Source organism: Bos grunniens, chromosome 28 (assembly GCF_055505025.1).
Source record: "Bos grunniens cultivar Pamir isolate PY7600 chromosome 28, Bosgru_T2T1.0, whole genome shotgun sequence".
Lineage (NCBI taxonomy): Eukaryota > Metazoa > Chordata > Mammalia > Artiodactyla > Bovidae > Bos > Bos grunniens.
Window position 1 is genome coordinate 42,990,781 of NC_141192.1, and position 26,660 is coordinate 43,017,440.

Below are 26,660 nucleotides of genomic sequence, written 5' to 3' on the forward strand. Positions count from 1 at the left end.
GATTTTGTGCCAGTACCATACTGTCTTGATGACTGTAGCTTTGTAGTATAATCTGAGTCCAGGAAGGTTGATTCCTCCAGCTCCATTCTTCTTTCTCAAGACTCCTTTGGCTATTTGGGGTCCTTTGTGTTTCCATATGAATTGTGAAATTTTGTGTTCTAGTTCTGTGGAAAAATGCCATTGTTAATTTGATAGGGATCTCATTGATTCTGTAGATTGCATTTGGCAGTATAGGCATTTTCACAATATTGATCCTCCCTACCCAGGAACATGGAATATCTCTCCATCTGTTTATGTCGTCTTTGATTTCTTTCATCAGTGTCATAGTTTTCCATATACAGGTTTTTTGTCTCCTTAGGTAGGTTTATTCCTAGATATTTTATTCTTTTTGTTGTAATGGTGAATGGTATTGATTCCTTAATTTTTCTTTCTGATTTTTCATTGTTAATATATATGAATGCAAGTGATTTCTGTGTATTGACTTTGTATCCCAAGTCTTTGCTGAATTTACTGATTAGCTCTAGTGATTTTCTGATAGTTTCTTTTGGGTTTTCTATGTATAGTATCACATCATCTACAGACAGTGAGAGTTTTACTTCTTTTCCGATCTGGATTCCTTTTATTTCTTTTTCTTCTCTAATCCCCATAGCTAGGACTTCCAAAACTATGTTAAATAATAGTGGTGAGAGTGGACACCCTTCTCTTGTTCCTGATTGTAGAGGGAATGCTTTTAGTTTTTAACCATTGAGAATAATGTTTGCTGTGGACTTTTCATATATGGCCTTTACTGTGTTGAGGTAGATTCCTTCTATGCCCATTTTTTGAAGAGTTTTAATAATAAATGGGTGCTGAATTTTGTTGAAGGCTTTTTCTACATCTGTTGAGATGATCATATGGTTTTTATCTTTCAGTTTGTTAGTATGGTGTATAATGTTGATTGATTTGCATATATTGAAGAATCTTTGCATCCCTGAAATAAACCCGACTTGATCATGGCTAATGAGCTTTTTAATATGTTGTTGAATTCTGTTTCCTAGAATTTTGTTGAGGATTTTTGCATCTATGTTCATCAGTGATGTTGGCCTGTAATTTTCTTTTTTTCATATTGTCTTTGCCTGGTTTTGGCATCAGGCCTGGTTTTGGCCTGATCATGGCCTCACAGAATGAGTTTGGAAGTGTTCCTCCTGTGCAATTTTTTGGAAGAGTTTTAGAAAAATAGGCATTAACTCTTCTCTAAATGGTTGATAGAATTCTCCTGTGAAGCCATTTGGCCCTGGGCTTTTGTTCTTTGGGAAGATTTTTGGTCACTGTTTTCATTTCAGTGTTTGTAATTCAGTTGTTCATAATTCCTATTTCTGGTTCAGTTTTGGGAGGTTGATCTTTTCTAAGAATCTGTTTCTTCTAGATTGTCAATTTTATTAGCATATAGTTGCTTATATATTCTCTTATGATCCTTTGTATTTCTGTGTTGTGTGTTATAACCTCTCCTTTTTCATTTCTAGTTTTGTTAATTTGATTTTTCTCCCTTTTTTTCTTGATGAGTCTGGCTAGCAGTTTGTCAATTTTGTTTATCTTCTCAAAGAACCAGCTTTTAGTTTTATCAATCTTTGCTATTGTTTCCTTCATTCTTTTTCATTTATTTCTGCTGTGATCTTTATGATTTACTTCTTTCTGCTGACTTTGTTTTTTTTTTTGTTTGTTTGTTGTTGTTCTTTCTCTAGCTGCTTTGGATGTAGAGTTAGCTTGTCTATCTGATGCTTTTCTTGTTTCTTGAAATATAATTGTATTGCTATAAACTTCCCTCTCAGAACTGCTTTTGCTGAATCCCATAGGTTTTGGGTCATCATGTTTTCACTGTTATTTGTTTCTAAGAATGTTTTGACTTCCTTTCTTATTTCTTCAGTAGTTCAGTTTGGTCACTCAGTTGTGTCCAACTCTTTGCAATCCCATGGACTGCAGCATGCCAGGCCTCCCTGTCTATCACCAACTCCCAGAGTTTACTCAAACTCATGTCCGTTGAGTCAGTGATGCCATCCAACCATCTCATCCTCTGTCGTCCCCTTCTCCTCCCACCTTCAATCTTTCCCAGCATCAGGGTCTTTTCAAATGAGTCAGTTCTTCACATCAGGTGACCAAAGTATTGGAGTTTCAGCTTCAGCATCAGTCCCTCCAATGAATATCCAGGACTGATTTCCTTAAGGATGGACTGGTTGGATCTCTTTGCTGTCCAAGGGACTCTCAAGAGTCTTATCCAACACCACAGTTCAAAAGCATCAATTCTTTGGCGCTCAGCTTTCTTTATGGTCCAACTCTCACACTCATACATGACTACTGGAAAAACCATAGCTTTGACTAGACAGACCTTTGTTGGCAAAGTAATGTTGATCATAACTTCTTCCAAGGAGCAAGCATCTTTTAATTTCATGGCTACAGTCCCCATCTGCAGTGATTTTTGGAGCCCCCCAAAATAGTCTGTAACTGTTTCCACTGTTTCCCCATCTATTTACCATGAAGTGATGAGACTGGATGCTATGATCTTAGTTTTCTGAATGTTGAGTTTTAAGCCAGCTTTTTCACTCTCCTCTTTCACTTTCATCAAGAGACTGTTTAGTTCTTCTTCACTTTCTTCCACAAGGGTGGTATCATCTGCATATCTAAGATTATTGATGTTTCTCCTGGCAATCTTGATTCCAGCTTGAGCTTCATCCAGCCCAGCGTTTCACATGATATAGTCTGAGTATAAGTTAAATGAGCAGGGTGATAATATACAGCCTTGACATATTCCTTTTCCAATTTGGAACCATTCTATTGTTCCTTGTCCAATTCTAACTGTTGCTTCCTGACCTGCATACAGATATCTCAGAAGGCAGGTCAGGTGGTCTGGTATTCCCATCTCTTTAAGAATTTCTTCAGTAACCTCTTTGTTATTTAGTAACATATTGTTTAAGTTTGTGTTTTTGCAGTTTTTTTCCCTGTAGTTGATGTCTAGTCTCATAGCGTTGTGGGCAGAGAAGACACCTGATGCAATTTCAGTTTCCTTAAATTTACTGAGGCTTGATTTGTGGCTCAAGATATGGTCTGTCCTGGAGAATATTCAATATGCAATGAGAAGAAAGTGTATTCTTCTCCATTTGGATCAAAAATCCTGAAGACATCAATTAGATCCCATTGGTCTAATGTTTCATTTAAGATTTGAGTTTCCTTATTGATTCTGTGTTTTGATAATCTGTGCTTTGGTGTAAGTGGGGTGTTAAAGTCCCCTACTATTATTACGTTGCTGTAGATTTTGCCTCTTACACCTGTTAGTGTTTACCTTCTGTATTTAGATGCTCCTATGTTAGGTACATAAATATTTACAATTGTTATGTTTTCTTGGGTTGATCCCTTGATCATTGTATAGTGTCCTTCTTTGTCTCTTATAATATTCTTTATTTTAAAGTCTATTTTTTTTCTGAAATAAGGATTGCACTCTGGCTTTCTTTTGGTTTCCATTCACATGGAATATCTTTTTCCATCCATTTACTTTCAGTCTGTATGTGTCTGTAGGTCTGAAGTGGGTCTCCTGGAGGCACCGTATAAATAGGTCTTGTTTTTGTATCCAGTCAGTTGTGTATCTTTTGGTTAGTGCATTTAATCCATTTACATTTAAGGTAATTATTGATACATATGTTCTTATGGACATTTTCTTGATTATTTTGGGTTTGTTTTTGTAGGTCTTTCCTTTCTGTTGTATTTACTGGCTATGTAAAGTCCCTTTAGTATTTATTGCAAGGCTAGTTTGGTGGTTCTGAATTCTCATAACTTCTGCTTGTTGGTAAAGCTTTTGACTTCATCAATTTTGAATGAGATCTTTGCCAGGTATAGTAATCTTGGTTGTAGAGTTTTCTCTTTCAGTACTTTAAATATATCCTGCCATTCCCTTCTGGTCTACAGAGTTTCTGCTGAAAGATCCTCTGTTAATCATATGGGTTTTCTCTTGTATGTCACTTGTTGTTTTTCCCTTGCTGCATTTAATATTCTTTCTTTGTGCTTAATCTCTGTTAGCTTGATTAATATGTGTATCAATGTGTTTCTCCTTGGGTTTACCCTGTATGGGACTCTCCGTGCTTCTTGGACTTGATTGGCTATTGCCTTTCCTATGTGGGGGATTCAACTATAATTTCTTCAAAAATTTTCTCAGTGCCTTTTTTTTTCCTTCCTTTGGGACCGTATAACTCGAATGTTGATTTGCTTAATATTGTCCCAAAGGTCTCTGAGGCTATCCTCAATCTTTTCATTCCTTTCCCTTTATTCTGCCCTTCAGCAGTTATTTCCACGACTCTATTCTCCAGCTTACTTATCTGTTTTTCTGTCAGTTATTCTGCTATTAATTCCTTCTAGAGTATTTTTAATTTCAGTAATTGTGTTGTTCATCTCTGTTTGCTTATTCTTTATTTCTTCTATGTCCTTGATGATTGTATTAACTGTGTTAAATGCTTCTTGCATTTTCTCCATTCTATTTTCAAGTCTTCAGAGCATCTTTACTCCCATTATTCTGAATTCTATTTCAGGGAGATTGGTTATTTTCTCATTATTTATTTGGTCTGGTGAGTTTCTGCCTTGCTCTTTCATTTGTACTCTACTTCTCTGTCTTTTCATCACTTTTTTCTGACTTGCTCCACTTGAGGTCTCCTTTTCCCAGGCTTTAGGGTTGTATTACTCCTTCCTTTTGGTTTTTGCCCTTGGAGGGAAATGTTGGTTGGGTTGTTTGTGTTGATTTATTGTTAGGGGTGACTTGTGCCTGTGTTCTGAAAAGCAAAGCTTCAAGCTAGGCAGGCCTGCCTCTGACTTGGGATCCAGACATCAAATCTTGTTTTCCCCAAGTTGAATTTTTTCAATTTTATCACAATGCCTGTCTTGGAGGGTCTCCTGGAGAGGCAGGGAGGCGAATGTAGCTCTCTCTGGAGTCATAAAAGCTGATGGCAGACACAGCAGGGGCCTATGTGCACTCTGGCTGGAGTCAGAGGCAGATACTTTGGGCCCCTGATATGGAGACCTGGCTCCACTCAACAGCCTGTAAGTTTCAGTGCTGGGACGCCTCAGTCCAGGGAACACAGCCCTACCATCAGCAGACATGCTGCCTAAAATGACTTCCTAAGTCCATAGCCATCTCTGGACACACCCCTTAACTCAGCCCTGCCCACCCCGTTATAACTATTTTGATAAATGTAAGAAGTTAGTGTTATTATACTAAACACAGCAAAAAATTAAAACAAACTTTAAGTATGGCATTCTAATCGAAGGAAATGAATTTAGACATTGTACAGCTGTGTTTTAGTCATCAGAAGTCTTAGAGAAATTTCCAGCTGTCTTTGAAAGTTCATGTGCTGAGTGCTGTCTCCAATGAGGCCATTCTGAATTGAGAATGGTAAAACAAACAGGAGACACACAGAACACAAAGCTTCAGCTGCCTACCCGTGAGACCTGTTCCCAAGTGAATCCCTTACTTGAACTTGGGAATATTTGCTAGCAGTGTTTTCTCTCTTATGAAGTTTCTCTCCAGAAGCAACCACAGTCAGTGAGCCTAAGGAGCATTTGGCATTTCCTCAGAAGATGTCCTCATCAGCTAGAAACAGGTCAGACTGACTCTTTCAACTACATAATCATTTTCCTGAAATCATGGACTCAGTTTCCAAATGCTGTGGCAACCAGGTAGTTGTGGTGCTAGCCAATCTGCTCTGTGTAATTTGTCATATTTTAAAGCTTCTACTCACATTTTGTATCTGCAAGAATGGAGAAAGTGGCATGTGCAGACTAAAGTAGAATACACCATGAGGACAAAACACTCATCTTTTTGTTGTTGTTGTTGTTTAAGCAGAACACTCGATTTTCTACCTTATTTTCTAGTTTTTATATTATAATATTGAAAATGGGAAAGGATATAAATGTTAAAAACTTCGAATTGCTAAAGAGCACTGAGAAAATGGGAACTAGCACCTAAAATAATAAATACATATATATGATTGGGTATTTTAAAAAACCAGAATCATTTAAAATCCCCCAAAATTACGTGAGTCAGCTTGTTAGTATAGCAGTTAGTAGGTTCAGTATTTTAATTCACTACTTAGAACTCTAGGTCCTTTATCGAAGGAAGGTCACATAGTTAGTTTACACTGCACACTACATGTGGAGGAGCATGTTGCTGCTGCTGCTAAGTCGCTTCAGTCGTGTCCAACTCTGTGCGACCCCAGAGACTGCAGCCCACCAGGCTCCCCCGTCCCTGGGATTCTCCAGGCAAGAAAACTGGAGTGGGTTGCCATTTCCTTCTCCAATGCATGAAAGTGAAAAGTGAAACTGAAGTCGCTCAGTCGTGTCTGACTCTAGTGATCCCATGGACTGCAGCCTACTAGGCTCCTCCGTCTATGGAATTTTCCAGGCGAAAGTACTGGAGTGGGTGCCATTGCCTTCTGTGGAGGAGCATAGTGGGTAGTAATTTTGCCTAGTGTTATACAGCTGTAATGCATTCCTGTTTGAGCACAAACTGATAAGAGGCTTGCATCTGTCCACTCGTTCCATTGTTTCTGGTGAGCATTTGCTAAGTGGGATCTGGGTTGCACCCTCCTCACACCGTGTCACTGTCACTTTTCCTGCCTCTGTGGTGGCTTATTTGATGCCTTGTTTGTTTTCCACACTGGTAATGAATGGCATTACATGTTGAAGAGTCTTAAACATTGTGAGGGAAACCATGACCCTGCTTAGCTTGACCACTCATCCCAGTGGCTGGGCCTGTGGCACCTGAGCGGGTTGGCTGTCCTTTCCAAAGTGCAGATGACTCCCAGAAAGTGAGGCAAGTGACATTTACACACAAGGGTTCTGAAGAGGCTAAATTACTTAAAAGTCTGAAGGTTCTGAATATGTGCAAACTGCATACTGTGCTGGTTGAGGCCAAAGGTCAGTGTTACTACACTGCTACTGGAGGGAGTGGCGCTCCGGCCGGTCCATCTCAGTGTTGTAAGACCTCACCTGTGCAGAGGTCTTAGGTGCACAAAGACAGGCACTGGTGCTAAAACTAAAGGCCTCATGATCTCAAGAATCTTCAGAGCTTCTGGGATGCATTTTCTTTTTAGGAATGAACGAAAATTCTCCCATTTTTGAGCCATTCTTTTATGTCAATTCTACAAAGTTGCATGTAACTTCTGGAGCCTATTATACAGAGCGAAGTAAGTCAGAAAGAAAAACACCAATACAGTATATTGATGCATATATATGGAACCTAGAAAGATGGTAACGATGACCCTATATGCGAGACCGCAAAGAGACACAGATGTAAAGAACAGACTTTTGGACTCCATGGGAGAAGGCAAAGGTGGGATGATTTGAGAGAATAGCATTGAAACATGTATGTTATCATATGTTAAGTAGATCGCCAGTCCAGGTTCGATGCATGAGACAGGGTGCTTAGGGCTGGTGCACTGGGATGACCCTGAGGGATGGGATGGGAAGGGAGGTGGGAGGGGGTTCAGGATGGGGAACACATGTACACCCATGGCTGATTCATTTCAATGTACAGCAAAACCACTAGAATATTGTAAAGTAATTAGCCTCCAATTAAAATTTTCAAAAATTTATATGTAAAAAAAATATTTTTAAAAAGATAGTGAAAGTGAAAGTTGCTCGATTGTGTCCAACTCTTTGCGACCCCATGAACTATACAGTCCATGGAATTCTCCAGGCCAGAATACTGCAGTGGGTAGCCGTTCTCTTCTCCAGGGGATCTTCCCAATCCAGGGATCAAACACAGGTCTCCCTCATTGCAGCCAAATTCTTCACCATCTGAGCCACCAGGGAAGCCCTGTAAAAAATAAAGTTTTGTAAATGTTTAGTATTCTGCTAATTTGATTTTGAATTGTAAATGTCAAGTATTGTTTAGGGAGCTTTATTATACTTTGTTAAAAAGGCAAACTTGTACATTTTTATAATTTTTTATGAGTAAATTTAATGTACCAAAAATTAAAATTAAAAAAAGAAATCAAAGCAACTAGCTCTTGCGGTAGTTACGTTTGAGTTACACCATGTGGTTTACACAGCTGTTTTCATGTAGCATTTGCCCTGCTCACTCCAGTCCTGCAGAAAGACAAGATCAGGCATTGTTTCTGAGTTCCTGGTGAGGACATGAAGGGGTTATAAAGTTAGCAGATATGTCTGGGGTGCAGTTCTGGTTCTATCCTAGGAGTTTTGTCTGTCCCATGTTTTTTGTTGTTGTTGATGTTGTTTTACATGGTACAGTTGTGAATAGGTTTAGATATAATGGATTGCTTGACACCTTTGTTTTCTGTTTAATGCACACAAAGTACCCCTCTGGTACTTTTGTTAATAAGCAGATGAAAAAAATGAGATCACAGCTCCAGCTGCTCTCATGTTGATAAACCATCTCTCTTGCTTTTCTTTCTTATCTGACAAATGTGTTAATTCAGTAGACATTAAGTGGTATTTATGGAGTGCTTGGGAATTTTACAGGACTTGTGTACACACTTTCTGTGCTGAAGTAGGTTAGGCGGTTAAGGGAAGGCGAAATGTACTCAGAAATGTGTTCAGCCACTGATCTGGATTGCATGCTGTTAACTGTCAACAAAAGGCGGGGCTAACGAGCTGTGATTTGGGAGTTGGGGGAGACCCCAGTGGGACTTAATCTTTGGTTAGATGCTGTGCATGCGAAAGGCTAGGTTGGGGCATTCCAGTGAAGTGGAGCTTGATTTGGGACATGTGGGGAGATGAAATTGGGAGGATGAGTAGGAGGGTTATAGAAAAAGGACAGCTGGAAGAGCTGACATTTGGTTCTTGAAGAACCACAACAGAACTTAGTGCTTGCTTATTCCCTGCTTGTGGAGCCGTACAATGAAGGAGAGGTTTTGTCACCTTACAGGTCTGTATGTGTTTCAGTCCTGGGGTGGGGCTGAAAGACGGCAGGACTGGCCAGGCTGTTTGTGGTTTATGTAGGCTTTTACGGAGCGCTTTTAGCAAACTTGTATTTGCTGAATGGTGAAATCCTGAGTGAAACCACTTGTCCCCATGGCTGCTGGCGCTGACTCTTTTCTGTGGAGCAAATGAAGTCTGAGACTGAGTGGGTTTATTATTAGGATGATGAAGCTCTCTAAGTCAGAGTCCCCCTTTTGGGAAACACACAGCTCGCTCCCCTGCCAGGTGCTTGGCTGCTCTTTACGCGAGAGGTTCACATTTTGTGGATGTGAAGGGGACACTGAGCCTTGATATTGCCCCTTGTCCACATCTCACCTTGTTCTTGCCAGAATGAGGATATTCTCTGATGTCTAATCCCTGGACAGGGATTTGCTGGTCCACGTCCATTGAATTCCTTTACTTTTACCAACGAGAGCTCATTTCTAATATCATGTTAATTAAACCACTCATTTTTCCAATAAAAAGTTATTTCTGATATTTAGTAGACCTGGTATCAATCAAGATGTGATGTGTATGTGAAAGATGTGACTGGCTGACCGGTCTACAGTGGGACCCTTCCTGATTCAGACCTGAGAATCTGAGTTCTTGGATAGGGGCAGTGAGTGTCCCTAAAGGTGAAGCTTAAACTAACTGATATATACATTGTATTTTACTGTTGACACTGAAGAATATTTTATGCAGTTCTTCAATTAATTTGCGAAGCAAATTTTTGGAAATAGCAATGCCTCTCCACTGGTTAATTCAAGTTCAGTGTCAGCATGGTGTTTATATCATGTTTTTTATTTTTGTTTCTACCACTCAATTACTCTCTCTGTTCTATTTGCTGTGTTGATCAAAAGGTTTAGGGAAATATACCTGTGAGTAAGGAGGATGTCAGGAAGAGAACCCAGGGCTTGTGTGCATTGGTGCCTGCATCCTGAAGCACCTGTTACCCTGCAATCTTAGCGGGCAGTTTCCAAGGGTGTCTGCAGCCTCAGAGTGGCCTCCTTTCTATGGTTCCCACTTGGCTTCCTGGCATGAGATGTAGCTATGAGCCTGCTTCTCATTCTGTCCAGATTCTGTTGATCTCCAGCTGGGAAGAGCTTTCTTTGCAAGATCCCTGTCCAGTTCTTTTTTTCTTGGCAAGTTCACTTACTTTTTTATAGTTCCTCTCCCAAACTGGTCCCGACCTGGATTGAGGATAATTAGTTTCCTGGGCTTTCTGTTCTTGAAGGCAAGGAAGCTGTTTATTGTCCTTGAGTGCCCAGCACTGCCTGTTCTCTGATTTTGCCAAGTGTTTACACAGATTTCAAAGGTACATCATATTCCAGTGCATTGAAGACGCTTAGTCAGGGGACTCTGTGATCGGGTAGATTTTCTGATCTTGTAATTCCCTGCAGACCCACATGGCCTTTTACCTCCAAAGAAAGAGACTAAAATTTTACCATAGGAGTTGAAACACATATGGTTATGAAAACAAAATGTGTGAAAGAAAGTTGATGTGATGAATCTACATTGAATAGTATAAAATGCTGTTTCATGTTTTATGTATGTTTGCATCTATATATATGCCTATCACACATATATTTATGATAGAAATGATGTTGCAATTATCAATCAAGAAGACTCCATTTTTCATGATTGAATTAAAATAGCTTAATTTTTTTTTTTAATATAGCAAGATCAACTTTACACCTGGGCTGCAGTTAGTCAACCCACACACTCACTGGATTATATCGAAGGGCAGTTTCCGAGGAGAGTCCCAGCTGCTTGGCCACCATCTAAACCTCCTGATGAAGAACACAGGCCTAAGGATGCTGACACAGGTAGGCCCACGGGAAGAGTGTATGTTCTGAAAGTAACATCAAATCTCTGTGAAGCACCTGCTGAGTAGTGAGTCTGGGTTTCTCTTCCAAGTATTTCTTAGATTACAGTCGTCATATAAATCAGGCTAAATCACTGGGAAGCTTGTTAAATTGAAAATTCTTACCCTCTATCTTCATAGTTACGGGGACTGGGCAACTAGAGCTATCCAGTTAGTACTGTGTGTACAGAGTCCGAGAACCACTGCTTTGGGGTCCAGCTGAGGCCCCCACCTGGAAGGAAGCCACCCACTGTATGGGCTGAAAGCTCAGAGGGGAACTTTCTGTCTGTTGGCTTCAGAGGCGGCAGCCACCTCACCTCCTTCCCTGGCTCTTCCCTTACTATTCTCTTTGAGCTTTTGTTGGTTTTTTCCTTGCCTTCAGAGATAATTGATAGAGGCAAGATGAAGCTATACATTCTACTAAATCTAAATTTTAAGTAATTTAAAAAATCATACATTGTTCAGATGTAATGTTTGGGTTTTTTTTTGTCCCTTGTGTTGTCCTAAAGTGTTTTGTGTTATTCTTGAAGTACTTTGAAGGTAGCATGACATTGACATCAGCTTTTTATGGAGCCCAAAGCTAGAAAAGCACTTCATTGTATTGAATTAAGAATTATATTTGTATAACAATGTTTTTATGGAATTTGCTTGTCTTATTCCTTGCGTCGTTTTTCATTTTAGCTTAATAAAATCACAGCTTCTTCTTGGTGGACTCATCAGGAATATTGGCATCTGATCCATCAGGGAAGAGTAAATAGAAGGGCATTATTACAATTCAGAAATCTCTCCCTCATCAAATTTTCCTAAATGGTATCATAGCATGGTGTCAGAGTTAAGAATTTGGTATTTTATTCCCATTGGCTTATTGAGAGAAAGATGTTGGGTGGATGCCTAGCTGGGACCTCTGTAAAGAGTGTGACCAGGGAGCATGGACTCTGCTGTGTATCAGCTTGTAACCTCGGGCAAGTTTCCTAACTTCTGTCCTTGTTTTCTGCACCTGTTAAATGGTAGTAAGGATAACACCTACTGCATATGGATACTTTGAGAATTATCTAAGTGTTAAAGCATAGATTAGCATCCAGAATGCAGTCATTATATTCCTCATGAGTCCCTGTAAAGCCAACAATGGCCCACACCCTCAGTGACTTTATTTCAGACTCCTGTCCAAAGATCTGCAGAGGGGGCCTCCTGCTCACAACCTCTGTTTTTCTCCTCATCCCGAAGTGATGCATTTACTTCTTCTTTCTTTGCACTGAGGCACTGACTGGGGGCCCACACCCAACCTTGTGTACCCCTTTTTAAAGGCCCATGCTTTTGAAACAGTGCTTAGTGTTTACTTGATGGACTATACTTTCTGAAATGAACCACAAACAAGAGGTGTGACATAAGAAACATGTTCTATGTAGGGCTTTGACTTTCTTTGGGTACAGAGAACAGTTGATCAAGGGCCAAGGTAGATCTTCAGAGATGAGAGGGTGCTTATGTAACACCTGAAAAAAACGAGCATGTAAAACAATTTAGTTTTAAAGGGAAAATTATATAACTTAATGTATTTATCCTATTAAATACACTTTTATTTGTTTATGTCAAAAGTTACTTCAGTTCAGTTGCTCGGTCATGTCCAACTCTTTGTGACCCCATGGACTGCAGCATGCCAGACTTCCCTGTCCATCACCAACTCCCAGAGCTTGCTCAAGCTCATGTCCATTGAGTCGATGATGCCATCCAACCATCTCATCGTCTATCATCCCCTTCTCCTCCTTCCCTCAATCTTTCCCAGCATCAGGATCTTTTCAAATGAGTCAGTTCTTTGCATCAGGTGGCCAAAGTATTGGAGTTTCAGCTTCAGCATCAGTCCTTCCAATGAACATTCAGGACTGATTTCCTTTAGGATGGACTGGCTGGATCTCCTTGCAGTCCAAGGGACTCTCAAGAGTCCTCTCCAACACCACAGTTCAAAAGCATCAATTCTTCAGTGCTCAGCTTTCCTTCTAGTCCAACGCTCATATCCATATATGACTACTGGAAAAACCATAACTCTGATTAGACAGACCTTTGTCAGCAAAGTAATGTCTCTGGTTTTTAGTATGCTGTCTAGGTTGGTCATCTTTTCTTCTAAGGAGAAAGTGTCTTTTAATTTCATGGCTGCAGTCCCCATCTGCAGTGATTTTGGAGCCCAAGATAATAAAGTCTGTCACTGTTTCCATTGTTTCCCCATCTATTTGCCATGAAGTGATGGGACCAGATGCCATGGTCTTAGTTTTCTGAATGTTGAATTTTGAGCCAGCTTTTTCACTCTCTTCTTTCACTTTCATCAAAAGGCTCTTTAGTTCTTCTTCTCTTTCTGCCATAAGGATGGTGTCATCTGCATATCTGAGGTTACTGATATTTTTCCCAGAAATCTTGATTCCAACTCGTGCTTCATCCAGCCTGGCATTTCACATGATGTACTCTATATATAAGTTAAATACGCAGGGTGATAATATATAGCCTTGACATACTCCTTTCCCAATTTGGAACCAGTCTGTTGTTCCATGTCCAGTTCTTACTGTTGCTTCTTGACCTGCATAAGATTTCTCAGGAGGCAGGTAAGGTGGTCTGGTATTCCCATTTCTTTAATAATTTTCCACAGTTTGTTGTGATCCACACAGTCAAAGGCTATGGTGTAGTCAATAAAGCAAAAGTTGATGTTTTTCTGGAAGTTACTTACCGGTTAGGAAATAGCTAGGTGTAGCTACAGTAGAATCAGTCAATTTCATTGAGACATATTTTAAGTCGTTCATGTCTTGTGTTTTACACCAGTGATTAGGGTGATGTTTTCATTTTTTTTTTTCATCCCTAGGGTGAACTTCTCAACTTTAACTGAAACATTTATATTATCCTCTAAAATTTTAGGGCAGTTTTAAAAAGTTATGAAACATTTTATGTTACTGATTTTTTTTTTTTTTTGTAAACTGGAGGAATGCTAGACAGAAAGTTAATTAGTGATAATATGAATTTTAGTTTGGTAAGAGATGATAGTTGGAATTGAGGCCAAGAAGTTTGCAAACTAATTTTTCCTTTTTCGATATAACTTGTAAAATGCCAGAGTAGCAATTTTTAATATAACAACCTGTCTCCTTTTAAAATGTGTATTCTTAAAGAGGATGATGGAGATAAGTAGAAAATAGTTTAATGTAGTGACTTATTTTTATCCAGCTGATCTGTTAATAAACCCAAGAGCCCAATAACTGTTTTGTCCAAAATGGCCTAATGGCCCTTCCTAAACTTTTGCTACTGTGATTCTGCAGGATTCTGCAGGGCATTCTCATTCTGCGACCATTCACCCTCCCTGTCATAAGCAGGCAGGTGAGGATATCAGTAACACAGTGAAAACCATGCATAGACCCTACGTTTTTTGAAAAATAGATATTAATTGCAAATATTGATAATGTGATTATTAATAGTGACAAACTATTTCCAGTGCACTTGACTGTGGTCTGTGTGTAGTGACTTCACAGCTAAAATTGCTGTTTGCAGCATGTGGTCCCTTTCAGCTTTGTTTTAAAATAAAAGAACTCACTGATTATTTTTCTTTCTGAAGAAGAAAGACTTATGATTCCATCTTAGAAAATTGACAACTTGGTTTTTCTTTGACTTTTTTTTACCTTTTGGCTCTTCTTTACACTGGTTACTAATCCCCATGAGTGCATGCTAAGTCACTTTAGTTGTGTCTGACTCTTTGTGAACTTATGGACTGTATCCCCCAGTCTCCTCTGTCCAAGGGATTGTCCAGGCAAGAATACTGGAGTAGGTTTCCATTGCCCTCTTCCCAACCCAAGGATCAAACTGGGGTCCCCTTGTCTCCTGCATTGGCAGGCGGATTCTTTACCACTAGTGCCACCTGGGAAGCCCCACTAATCCGCATGGCAGGCTAATTCAGACTCGTGGTGCTGCCTTTTCTCCTTTCTCAGGGACCACACTTCTGTTTTTCCACAATCCATTTTGTGAAACTGGCTTTCTCCACCTTCATCTAGTGGTGAAGAAACGGACCTTCCTCTATATGAATCTAGGTGCAGAGGCTGCAGTGAGGCCTCAGGGGTTGTGGGTTCTTGGGGATCTTTGGCTCCTACCGTGTCTTTGTGTTGCCTCCACAGAGGAGCCTGAGGTGCTGAGGCTGATCATCTGAAGTCCGTAGAGTGAAGTCTCCTAGAAGGACAGGCTGGAAAGGAAGTTAGAGAGCATTGTGCTTGCTCCAGAAGTTTGTAGCAGAAACGTTAATAAGAAGAGGTCCTTTTCAGTTATTTTTTCTCCTTATCTTCTCTCTCTTCATTTTCCTTTACTTATTTGATGCAACCCACCCCCACCACGGTGGTTCTTCTGGAGCCTCCTGGCATTTTATTCATATCTCTATCATTTGAATTATTTAGGTTGGGAACTGATCTGTATTTGCCATCTATCTTCTGTGTAGACTCCCAACATTTCAAGACCTTTGGATGCAGTATATACTTAAATATTGAGTGAATAAATGAAGATCTTTTGTTGAAAAAGATATAAATATTAATAAAATATCTACTCAGCACATGAATGCAATATTATATTTGATGGAATTCTGTGTGTGCTGAAAGAGCCCAAGGACCATTTTAGGGGATCATCACCAAGCTTCAAAGGTTACTTGATAGATTTACACAAAGAGAGACTTGGTTTTAGTTTTGAATTTGTGGAGAACAGAGTCAAGGTGTGAAGAGTGATTTGATCATTCTTGGTGCATCTTTGGAAAATCAAGGCCGTTATCTTCCTTTTAAAACAATTAAATATATATATTTATTTGGCTGTTCCTGGTCTTAGTTGCAGCACATAGGATCTTCATTGCCACATGTGGGATCTTTAGTTCCCCAACCAGGGATCAAACCTGGGCCCCCTGCAGTGGGAGCACGGAATCTTAGCCACTGGACCACCAGGAAAGTCCCTTTCTTTCTTTGTTTCAAGAAATTCTTTTAAAAACCATAAGAAGTTCTGTATTATCTGAATTAAATTATAATATCTACCCATAAAAAAATTTAATTTTATTTATTTATTTCTGGCCAGGCTGGGTCTTTGTTGCTACGTGCAGACTTTCTCTAGCTGTGGCCCTGGGGCTTCTCATTGCAGTGGCTTCTCTTGTGGAGCATGGGCTGTAGGCACTCCGGCTTCAGTCGTTGCAGCTTGTGGACTTAGTTGTCCCTTGGAATGTGGAATCTTCCTGAACCAGGGATCGAACTCCTATCCCCAGCATTAGCAAGTGGATTCTTAACCACTGAAACACCAGGGAAGTCCAGGTCCATTATCTTTCCTTAAAAATGTGAATGGTCAAGAGATTGAACAGAAGACTGATTTTAGAAAAGCAATTTGGCACAGAAAATTCTGGAGGAAAACATGGAAGGACAGCTGGTAGAAACGTGACAAACTTTTTGTATAGGAATCCTAAAACCTGGGTTTACTTGCTGGCTGAAAGAATGGTAATCCACCTTGGCTCCAAAAAGATAGCTGAGCAGCTTATGAATATGTGAGGTGTACAAAAAGATGATAGAGGGAAATAGATTAGATTGAAAGGAATTGAGTATATAGCACTGAGGTGAACCAGCATGCTGAAATGACTTTCAGAAGGACTTGCAGTTTTTAAAGGTGGTTGGCATTTTTCCCTCAGGTTTAAGGTAGAAAGAGAAGTGGGGACACAGCTGGATCATGCCCTGTGTCTGTGAGATGAAAAGCAATAATCTCAGAAGGACAACTCTTCTGTCCTCTAGTATCCAAAAGAAGTATTTCTACGGCTTCTAAATAAAGGAGCTTCTGTGGGATGAAATATAGTGTGAAGTGCATTCTCAATTCATTTCCAGGTTTTTCCTGATGCTTTAATCCATGTTCACTTGAGGAAAAGCAGAGATTCTGGAAGGGGCTTGGGGGGTGGTGGGGAGCAGGGTTGATGATGTTTATCTCTCAACCTGCCACCTGACTCAGGAATAAAATGCTCTCAAGCAGATCAACCATGTCTCCTGGAGATGATTCTCCATGTTCAGTTTTATTTATTTATTTGTTTTTTTAAATCAGCTCGCATTTTCCCCTCATATATGCAGGCTAATGCCTCTGTGTGGACATCCTTTGTTGGAATCGAGGGGCAGATCCAGATTATTAAATAATCAAATAAACAGAATACAGGGTTGACCCCTTTTAGGGAAATTACATTTTTAACCCCACCTTCATTTGTGTAAGGATATGGCATACCAGAGTAAAGACATCTACCATTGGTTAGGCTGCTAATCATAAGTCATGGTATTTAAATGAAATTTAATGAATTTTCTTTAGATTAAATTGATTAGATTTGAATCAAATTGATCATTAAAGAAGCTATAATTTAGTAATTTTATATAAGCACATTTTTCATTAAAATGTAAAAGTTTTGAGAGACTGCTTAGTTCATTTTCAGAAGCTGTATTTTCTGCATTTTGAAGGGTATTTGATTTGTTCCATTCCTAGCATATCCTACCCTTTTTCTTCCTGTCCTCTCTACAAATGTAAACCTCATCCAAGTGTGTTTTGTAAGTCACTGGCTTATTTGTGATGATAAAGAGATCATTTTTGAAGCATATTTGGAATTCTGGAGTGCCCAGAAATTTTTGTGAGGTTTCTGGTTTTTTTTTTTTTTTTTTTCCAAAATGGAGCATTTAAATTTTTGTCAGGAATGTTCTTTCTCCCACTCTACTTCAGACAGTAATGTTTTTTTAAAACCAGTCTAGTTTCATAGACTTCTAGTTGGATGGCTTCACTGACTCAAAGGATGTGAGTTTGAGTAAGCTCCGGGAGTTGGGGATGGACAGGGAAGCCTGGCGTGCTGCAGTCCATGGCGTGGCAGAGTTGGGCATGACTGAGTGGCTGAACTGAACTAAACTGAGTTTCTTAATCCTTAGGAAGGGTGGGTGGAGGAGTTGGCAGTTTGAGATGTGCTCTTGAGAGCTCTCCCTGGGTCACTCCAAAAACACCCATCCTGATGATGAAGAGGGACTGTTTGCGGGTGCAGGGCTGACAGAAGGCAGTTCTGAAAAGCTCTCCAGTTCTGGGAGGAGGGGTGGGAGGCCAGTGCCCTGGTAGTTCGCATGAGGGGTCCACACTCTGAGGACACTGGAACCCGGTGGGTTTCTCCCCTACCTGCCCACAGGCTCCTGACTGGCCCGGTGCTCAGAAGCCCTTCACTGGGCACAGCCCAGCCTGTGTCGTCCCTCGGTGGACAGCCCTTTGGTGATTTTTCATGCTTCCTTTTGCTCTTTTGCTTCCCCTTCTTCTTTTTCCTTCTTATTCTCTCCTGTTTTCCTTCTCGATGTTTGTTTTTCTTTCTTCTCTTGATTATTCTCATTTGTTTCCCCTTACTTTGTAGTTATTCTGTACATTTCTTTCACCTTAAAATCTTGACCCTCTAGAACTCCTGTGCTCCAGCTTATGATCTGGAAGAGAATATTTTGACATATAAATTTCTCCTAGGCGTCATAACACACTGATTCAAGGAAGTAGTGAAAGAGGTGAGGGTGAGAGGATGAACTCAGTTCAGATCAAAGTTTACATGTAGGTGTTCAGAACAGTGGAATATTGATAACACTCTCTAGTTCTTTGTTTTGGTGAGGCGGTGACATTCTTTTTACCATCGGAATCCAGAGGTTTGCTTTTTGGAGCAGATCATGTGGCATAGGACTATTTAAAAAACAAAACAAAACTGGGAAACACTGTATGTGTCTTTAAGGGAAAGGGCTGTTTGTGACCCTCCTGGAGACTCTGTGGGCTCTGCCTGCATCGCTTGCATAGACAGACAAGGAAGTGAAAACGTCCTCCTTTCTACAAAGCCCTAGAGTCTTGTCTCAAGTCTGTTGTGTTTTGGAGGATTTGAAGATGACTAAAACCAGCAGAAAACAGAAGTGTTCTAGAGCCTAGATTTGCTTTAATATTAACTGTCCTCACTTTGATGTTAAATATCTTTCTTCAAAAATGGCCAGCTCTTGTGTTGAGTTCAAAATAGAGCTGTCAGTATGAGAGACAAATCTTTTGATTAACTTAGTGAAATATAGTATTCGGGAAAACACTTCTGTGTTAAAGCTGCTTGTTAGTATTGTTGCCACAGTGATACCTGTTGGTGAGTGATTATGCCATGCTGTTCTCAGTGATTTTGTTCTGAAAGATGTACCCTGAACTTAGGTGCAGCCCTAGCAATGGCATGGCGACCTGTGCCCTGCCCAGCGCCTGCTCTCCTGGGGCTCCCGCTTTGCTTCCGTGGTTTCACCATCCTTTGGTCTCACCTTTCATCCCCTCCCACAACAACAAATATTTCACACATCTACTGTGTGTCAGGCACTGTTCTAGGTGCTGGGGAGTCAGTAAGGAAAAGAATCTACAAAGTGTCTGTCTTCATAGAGTTTGATTTAGTCAGGTAAGATAGAGAAATAAGTTGGCAAACAAGTGAATTCTATAGCATTTTGTTTGAGGATTGACTTGGTGGAGAGAGCAACAGGGAACGGGGTGCTCCATGGAGCAGGGAGAGGGTGGGTGTGTGTGCAGAGATCCCCACACACCCAGATCCCCTGGAGGGAGCAGGACTGTATGCACAGGGCAGCAGGAAGGCTAGTGTGGCCAGAGTGTGCTTAGCAGGTGGGGATGGCACAGAGGTCGGGGTGGCGGGAGAGGAGAAGGCCAAAGGAGGCTCGTGGGGCCCAGGTGGAAACCATGCTTCAATCCAAGTGAAATGAACTTTCAATGTAGTTTAACAATACGTTGTATGATTTAAACCATGAATGCCTTTTTTTTTTACTTTTTCTGTGCATTGTCACACACGTGAATTAAAATGCTGCTAAATTAGAAAAGTCTGAGGTATCCGCCATAGTGATTTCTATGTATTGTCAGGCATCTGGTCTGTGTGCCAGTCTGGGATGGGGAGCAATGGGACAGTGGGGAGACAGACTCATCTTTGTCTCCCTACCAGCTGTGTCTGGGCCTCAGTTCCTCACCGCGATGCAACCATGGACAGGAGAAGTCCTTCTCAGACTCCAATCCACGATTGCTGGTAGTTCCTGGAGGCTCTCTTATGTCTTTATTTTTGTAACTCCCATGTGAGCTTCACAGAAAGCATCCCTTAGCTTAAAAAACAGAAGGAAACATAGCCTTAGCTATCCCTTAGGTTTTACAGCATGAAGAAGCTGCAGTCCCATAGTTTCTGTCTCAGATGACCATCACTCAGTGCCTATTAGTGAGGGCACATTATCTCTTGTTGAAAGTGCAAGGTCAGCTGTCAACAGTCAGATAAGGTACCCAGGACCCCGTCCTTCCAGGCTAGGGAGTTGACTTCCATCACTGTACAGACTTAAAGAGAATAATATGAGCAGTGACTGTCTTAGCAGATACTTCCTGGCACAAAATAGAAACTAGCTATTGAGATAAGTAATCATGACTGATGTGTAAAGAAGGGCATAGTGCTAATCTAATTTTAAAAATACCTAATGACATGAGCGTGTCATCTTGTGTGTTACATGTACTGAAAAGTGGTCATGTCCTCATAACATGGAAGTATAGCTGGAAAGTAGCCTGGGTGTTTGGGTGCTTATTGTGGTTGAAGGTATATTATAGTTAGTTTCATTTTCTGATCAAAGAAATGGGAAAATCTGCTCTTTAACATATTGCCTGTCTTCTTCCTTTTCAACCCAGACTCTCAATCTGCTGTTTTAGAAACTCCGAAAAAATGTTCAGATGCTGCTCAGCAGGTAAGAAGACTTAATTAGGCTGTGGAATCCTTTTCTCTCGTGTTTGTCTGCCTTATCTTCCATTTGCCCAGCCAGCTAGGCCACCTGTGTTTCTCAGCCTGCAGGAGACTCCAGGCAGGTGGGTGGGTGTTTTGTTCCATTCAGACTTGGCCAAAGAAATCAGCCTTGAAGTGGCTCTGGGCACAAGCTCCTCAGAGCCCATATCATTCCACATCCAGCCAGAGAGCTGGGCCACAACTGCTGGCTCCACTAGGAAACAGTGGCCATTCAGGTGTCGTGTGGAAATGTGTCTGGTTGAACTAATAATCATATGGATATGATTTTTTTTAATGTCCAGAGCTTTTTAAAAATCAAATTATATTCTTAAGTTGATTTGGTGAATGAAACTTTAGTTAGTATCTGTTTAATTTCCATAGAAACTTTCTTCTTCTGTTACTAAAGAAGTCAAATCTAATGTCTTCTTTTTCTTGCACCAAAATGCACCTCCTGAAAAAATAAGAAACATTTATATGGAATAGTAATTGGGGTTAGCAGTTGTTCTTTTGGATATAAAATCATTTTTAAAATTTGTTTATATATTTTCCAACTATAATTTGAAAATAACTTAGTATTATAAATTACGAGCATGAAGCATGTTCTCTGGAGGGGGGGTCTAGATAGAAAATTAGATGGCTCTTGCCCAGGTTCCAGGCCCAGGTCAATTTCTGGTTAGTGATGGCATACTATCTGGGATATGGTGTTCTTCTCTGTAAAAATCAAAGAATCTGATGATTTTTGAAAACTTTTCCAAGTATAAATTGACTCCCCTTTTCAAAAAAAGCAGCCCTGCAGCGTACATGGAAGTTTGCTCCTCCTGGAGGAGAAATAGAGATAAAAATTGGTTGAGAATTTCATTTTATAAATCCTCTGGTGCTTTTCAGAAATATAGCTAGACAGGTCACTTTGATAAGAGTAAAGATACTCTTAAGAATAATGTCATAAAATAGGTTTCCCCAGCTTCTTTTTTTTTTTAAGAACAGAGACCTCTGTCAGGCTGGGGTACTTGGAGAGGTCTGGTGGACTCAGCTGGAAATACATTACCTTGTAGTTGTTCAGTCACTAAGTCACGTCCAACTCTTTGTGACCCCATGGACTGCAGCACGCCAGGCTTCCCTGTCCTCTGTCTCCTGGAGTTTGCTCAAATTCATGTCCATTGAGTCAGTGATGCTGTCTAAGTTTAGTGATTAGTCAAGAGTGAATATAATGAAGAGGAGTAAAAAGAAATAATCAGAAAAATTTATGCCCTCAAAATATCTCATTATTCTTGCAGCAGTTTTTTGTCATGACTATGTTGTAAATTATCTAATTTGAGATAATATGTTAGATTTTTCTAGTTCTTATCTTCAGGGTGCATATTATTGAATTCTCTGTTACATTGATAATCCCAAAGAAAACCTGAACAAAAAGTATTCTACACTATCAACACATACAACGTTGCTCTGTGTATTAAGATTTCATATAGAATAATATAAGGTAGATATTCATGTGTGTGTATAAAATTATAGTGATTTTCCATTTTTCTTGAGCTTTGAGCCAATAAATAGTATGTGGAAAACCTGATGAACTGGGTAATTTTAAAACACCTGATGTTATAGTCTGGAAACTCATAAGCAAAACAGACTAATTTAAATTTCATGCCTTCTCATTTCCTTGTTGCCAGTGAAGTATCTAGAAACTGAAAAATGCAGTAAATTAATTGGGAGGCAGTTGAAGTCAATCACTCAGTAGTGACATCATTTACTCTTGGAGTCCCTGGCTCTTTGTCATTAGTTTACTTGAGGACGGGTTCTTTTCTGTGATGATATGTGTCTGTTTCATAAAACCTGAAATAACAGCCCTAAGAGGGATTTGGGAAACTAGAAACCTGTGTACTGTGCACCTGTTATTTTACTGTATTATCTTAGGCAATTCTTATAATAACCCTTTAAAGTCATTTTTATTAATTCATATTTAACCGATAGGAAAGTGACATTTGTAGAAATTAACTTGCTTTCGGTCAAAAATTGATAAAGGGTAAGAGTCATGATTTGAACAAGAGGTCTGACTTTGTACCTCATGTTCTCTCCACTATGATAAAATCTAGACTTTCATGCATGTAATTTTCCTATGGCTATTTAATACCATCTCATGGCAGAATCATCTAATGATTATATGAGAAATTTAACTTATCCTATTTATACCATACATAAGAGTCTGATGTCAAGATTTGTTTTAGAAGCTTAGATTGAAGCTGAGTGGATCAAAGATACATGTTTAACTTTCTGCTAAATTGTGTCCATTTCTCAAACTTTAGAGCTTCACTACTCTTGAAAAATGTGCAGCTCTGTCTTTCGTGTAACGCACCTTGCTTCTAGTTACTAGACAGCAGTCTGTCTGTCTGTCAGCTGCCCTTGCAGAGGAAGTGAGAGGCTTCTGGCCAGTTTGCTCTGTGACTGATGGGTGTGATGAGTGCAGAGGGTTGGTCCCTCCGTGGAGGTGATGTGGCTGGTGTGTTCACTCTGTTTTCTTCAGGCACCTGTTCTCTCCATTCAAGTGCTCTGGAGTACACTTAATTGGTTTTGACTTTTGCTCTTTCCCTGTACTTAATAATTCTGAGAACTCCATATCCCTAGACAAGGCCCAAGATTCCTAATGCCTCTTCTTAGCTGGGAGGGGTGGAAGGCTCAGGAGTTCTCTGTGCACATGGGGAGAGACCCGCTGCTACCTTCCGGTGCTGTCACCCCAGGCCCATGGGTTAGGAAGTTTTAAAACAAAGCTACTTTCTTTAGACCCCACTTACTGATTATTTTAATAAAAATAATATGATTTGAGGGGCTTCCCTTGTAGCTCCGTCGGTAAAGAATCTACCTGCAATGCATGAGACCTGGGTTCGATTCCTGGGTTGGGAAGATCCCCTGGAGGATGAAATGGCTACCCACTCCAGTATTCTTACCTGGAGAATCCCATGGAGAGAGGAGCCTGGTGGGCTACAGTCCATGGGGTCGCAAGTCTAATATGATTTAGTGACTAAACCACCAATATGATTTGAAAGCTACCCTAGCTAAAGAGTTATGTCATAAGACAGAAACAGGACTGTCTGTATTCTGTATTTTTTTTTATTCTTTGGCATTTGAAATACTATTTAAACTGTAAATTCGTTTACATGCTACAGTATATGAATAGCCAAATGTCAACTATAGTCTCTAAAAATGTTTACTCCTATGTTAAAGATTAATTTATGGTAGTTAAATTGGTTACTGCCTAGTTTTTAACTTATTTTTTGCTTTTGAAGTTACACATAAAATATGTGCTTCAAAGCATTGTCCTAACACTCTCAGTATCTTTCTGATGTAAATGGACTAGCTGAAAGGTAAATAGAATAAAATTTGACCTTTGAAAATTCTGGCTTTGGATAGGAATTGATTAACATCAGGAAATTTAACATTGGGTCTTCCTATACATTACGGTATTTATTGAGAACGTCACATCTGTTACTGAGTGTTAGATAATGAAAAAATTAAACAAAATTAGTACTCTCTTACCCTTTACATTATATGCAAATAAATTCTCAAAGGTCAGGAAAATGTGTACGATTTGAACTCAGTCCAGTTTTAATCTCCTTTGAAATTGGCTTAAAACTTTCCCCCAGGATCCTGCTCTGATCAGTCCTCTCAGTGCCCAATTGGATTGCAAACTTACTTGAGGAACTGAGTATTCTTTTTCTATTGGTTCTCCTTTCAGAATATCCTTTATAGTGCTCCTTATACAATGACTGCTCATACAGTGTATTGTTAGTTTCAGATACGTCTTTATTTAGAGGCACATCAAGGGAACACGTGTGATGAAGTAATGTAGCCTGGTTGATGGTATTTGAGGGGTTACTCACCTGTGTCATGACATAGACAAGTTCAGAGAGTAATAAAAGAATTGGTTAGATCAAAGAAAGGGGTAGGGGATGTAATTTTGAAGGAATAGTAATGGAGACATGAAAACAAGCAACTTGAATTGCATAAGAGTGACTTAGACATATTAAAGAGTTGGGGAAAAAGTGTATTCCATCTAAACTCTAAGGCAATAAGTGACGTGAAGTCACATGTTAATTACAGACCTACAAAACAACAATTTACAAGACAAGTAAACAACCACAGTAGAGACCAGAGTAAGAAAAAGAGGGGTTAAAGGGGAGATAGAAAGAGGTGGTTGTGGTCTGGAAACATAGGTTAGTTAGTCTTCCTTGAAGTTTACCTCAGACTCTGAATGTTCTTAGGTGGATTATCAACACTGGTGCGGTGACTCTGCAGGGGGTGGTGGGGTGGGTCGGGGTAGTTGGGAAGGGGGAGACACAGTCGTGCCCCTGTGGAAGCATGGGAAATGGGTGCTATTTTGACAAGGTGTTCCCCATTATGTGTTAAGGGGAAGACAGAATTCTTCTGGAAAGTACATTTTCATTTCATGGAAACTCCCCCTAGCTCAGAGGCAACAAATTAGATATTTTAGTTTTAGAAATTAAAAAAAAGGAGAACCTGTTCTGACAGTTTTAAGAGTGAAAACCAGCAGGCATCTGGAAAACAGTTACAATTTGAGGTGTGAATGTGAAAAAAACCATAGAGGTCACAAACTGTTTTTACTTTTCGCTTGGTGGCTTTCCGTGTAGCTCAGTCAGTAAAGCATCTGCCTACAATGCGGGAGGCCTGGGTTCAATTCCTGAGTTGGAAGTTTCCCTGGAGAAGAAATGGAAACCCACTCCAGTATTCTTGCCTGGAGAGTCCCATGGACAAAGGAGCCTGGTGGGCTACAGTTCATGAGATCACAAGAGTCGGACACAACTTAGCACTATCTTCCTGGGGCAACAGGACTTGGAGGTGAAATGAAGTTGTGTTCTTAACCTACTGAGCTTTTGCCGTTCTTGTTCAGTTGCTAAGTCATGTCTGATTGTTTATGACCCCATGGACTGCAGCACACCAGGCTTCCCTGTCCTTCACTACCTCCTGTAGTTTGATCAAAACTTATGTCCATTGAGTCAATGATGCCATCCAGCTATCTCATCCTCTGTGGTTCCCCTTTCTTCCTGCCCTCAATCTTTCTCAGGATCAGGGTCTTTTCCAATGAGTTGGCTCTTTGCATCAGGTAGCCAAAGTATTGGAGCTTCAGCTTCAGCTTCAGCATCAGTCCTTCCAATGAATATTCAGGACTGATCTCCTTTAGGATGGACTGGTTGGATCTCCTTGCAGTCCAAGGGACTCTCAAGAGTCTTCTCCAACACCACAGTTCAAAAGCATCAATTCTTCAGTGCTTAGCTTTCCTTATGGTCCAATGCTCACATCCATACATGACTACTGGAAAAAACATAGCTCTGACTAAATGGACCTTTGTTGGCCAAGTAATGTCTCTGCTTTTTAATATGCTGTCTAGGTTGGTCATAGCTTTTCTTCCAAGGAGCAAGCATCTTTTAATTTCTTGGCTGCAGTCACCATCTGCAGTGATTTTGGAGCCCAAGAAAATAAAGTCTGTCACTGTTTGCATTGTTTCCCCATCTATTTGCCATGATATGATGGGACCAGATGCCATGGTCTTAGTCTTTTAAATGTTGAGTTTTAAGCCAGCTTTTTCACGCTTCTCTTTCACTTTCATCAAGAGACTCTTTAGTTCCTCTTCTCCTTCATAAGGGTGGTGTCATCTGCATATCTGAGGTTACTGATATTTTTCCCAGCAATCTTGATTCCAGCTTGTGCTTCATTCAGCCTGGCATTTCACATGATGTACTCTGCATATAAGTTAAATAAGCAGGGTGACAGTATACATCCTTGACGATCTCCTTTCCCAATTTGAAACCAGTCCATTGTTCCATGTCCAGTTCTAATTGTTGCTTCTTGACCTGCATACAGATTTCTCAGGAGGCAGATAAGGTGGTCTGGTATTCCCATCTCATGAAGAATTTTTCAGTTTGTTGTGATCCACACAGTCAAAGGCTTTGGCATAGTCAATAAAGTAGAAGTAGATTTTCTGGAACTCTCATGTTTTTTCTATGATCCAATGAATGTTGGCAGTTTGACCTCTAGTTCCTCTGCCTTTTCTAAATCCAGCTTGAACAT

At 40.1% G+C, this 26,660-nt stretch overlaps 1 protein-coding gene across 7 annotated transcripts in view; it reads left to right on the forward strand.

The window, feature by feature from the left end:
- The window catches only part of FMN2 (formin 2), a 345,241-nt gene that overhangs the window by 83,373 nt on the left and 235,208 nt on the right, over positions 1-26,660 (forward strand). For 6 of the 7 annotated variants that reach the window (XR_015156591.1, XR_015156593.1, XR_015156594.1 and 3 more), the window contains exons 3-4: positions 10,613-10,760; positions 20,495-20,550. Coding sequence is in view for 3 of the 7 variants with exons in the window: in XM_086381217.1 (XP_086237343.1) it covers positions 10,613-10,760; positions 20,495-20,550 (204 nt within the window). In the remaining 4 variants the exon portion in view is untranslated. The remainder of the gene's footprint in view (positions 1-10,612; positions 10,761-20,494; positions 20,551-26,660) is intronic. The other variant, XM_086381218.1, reaches the window with a different exon arrangement.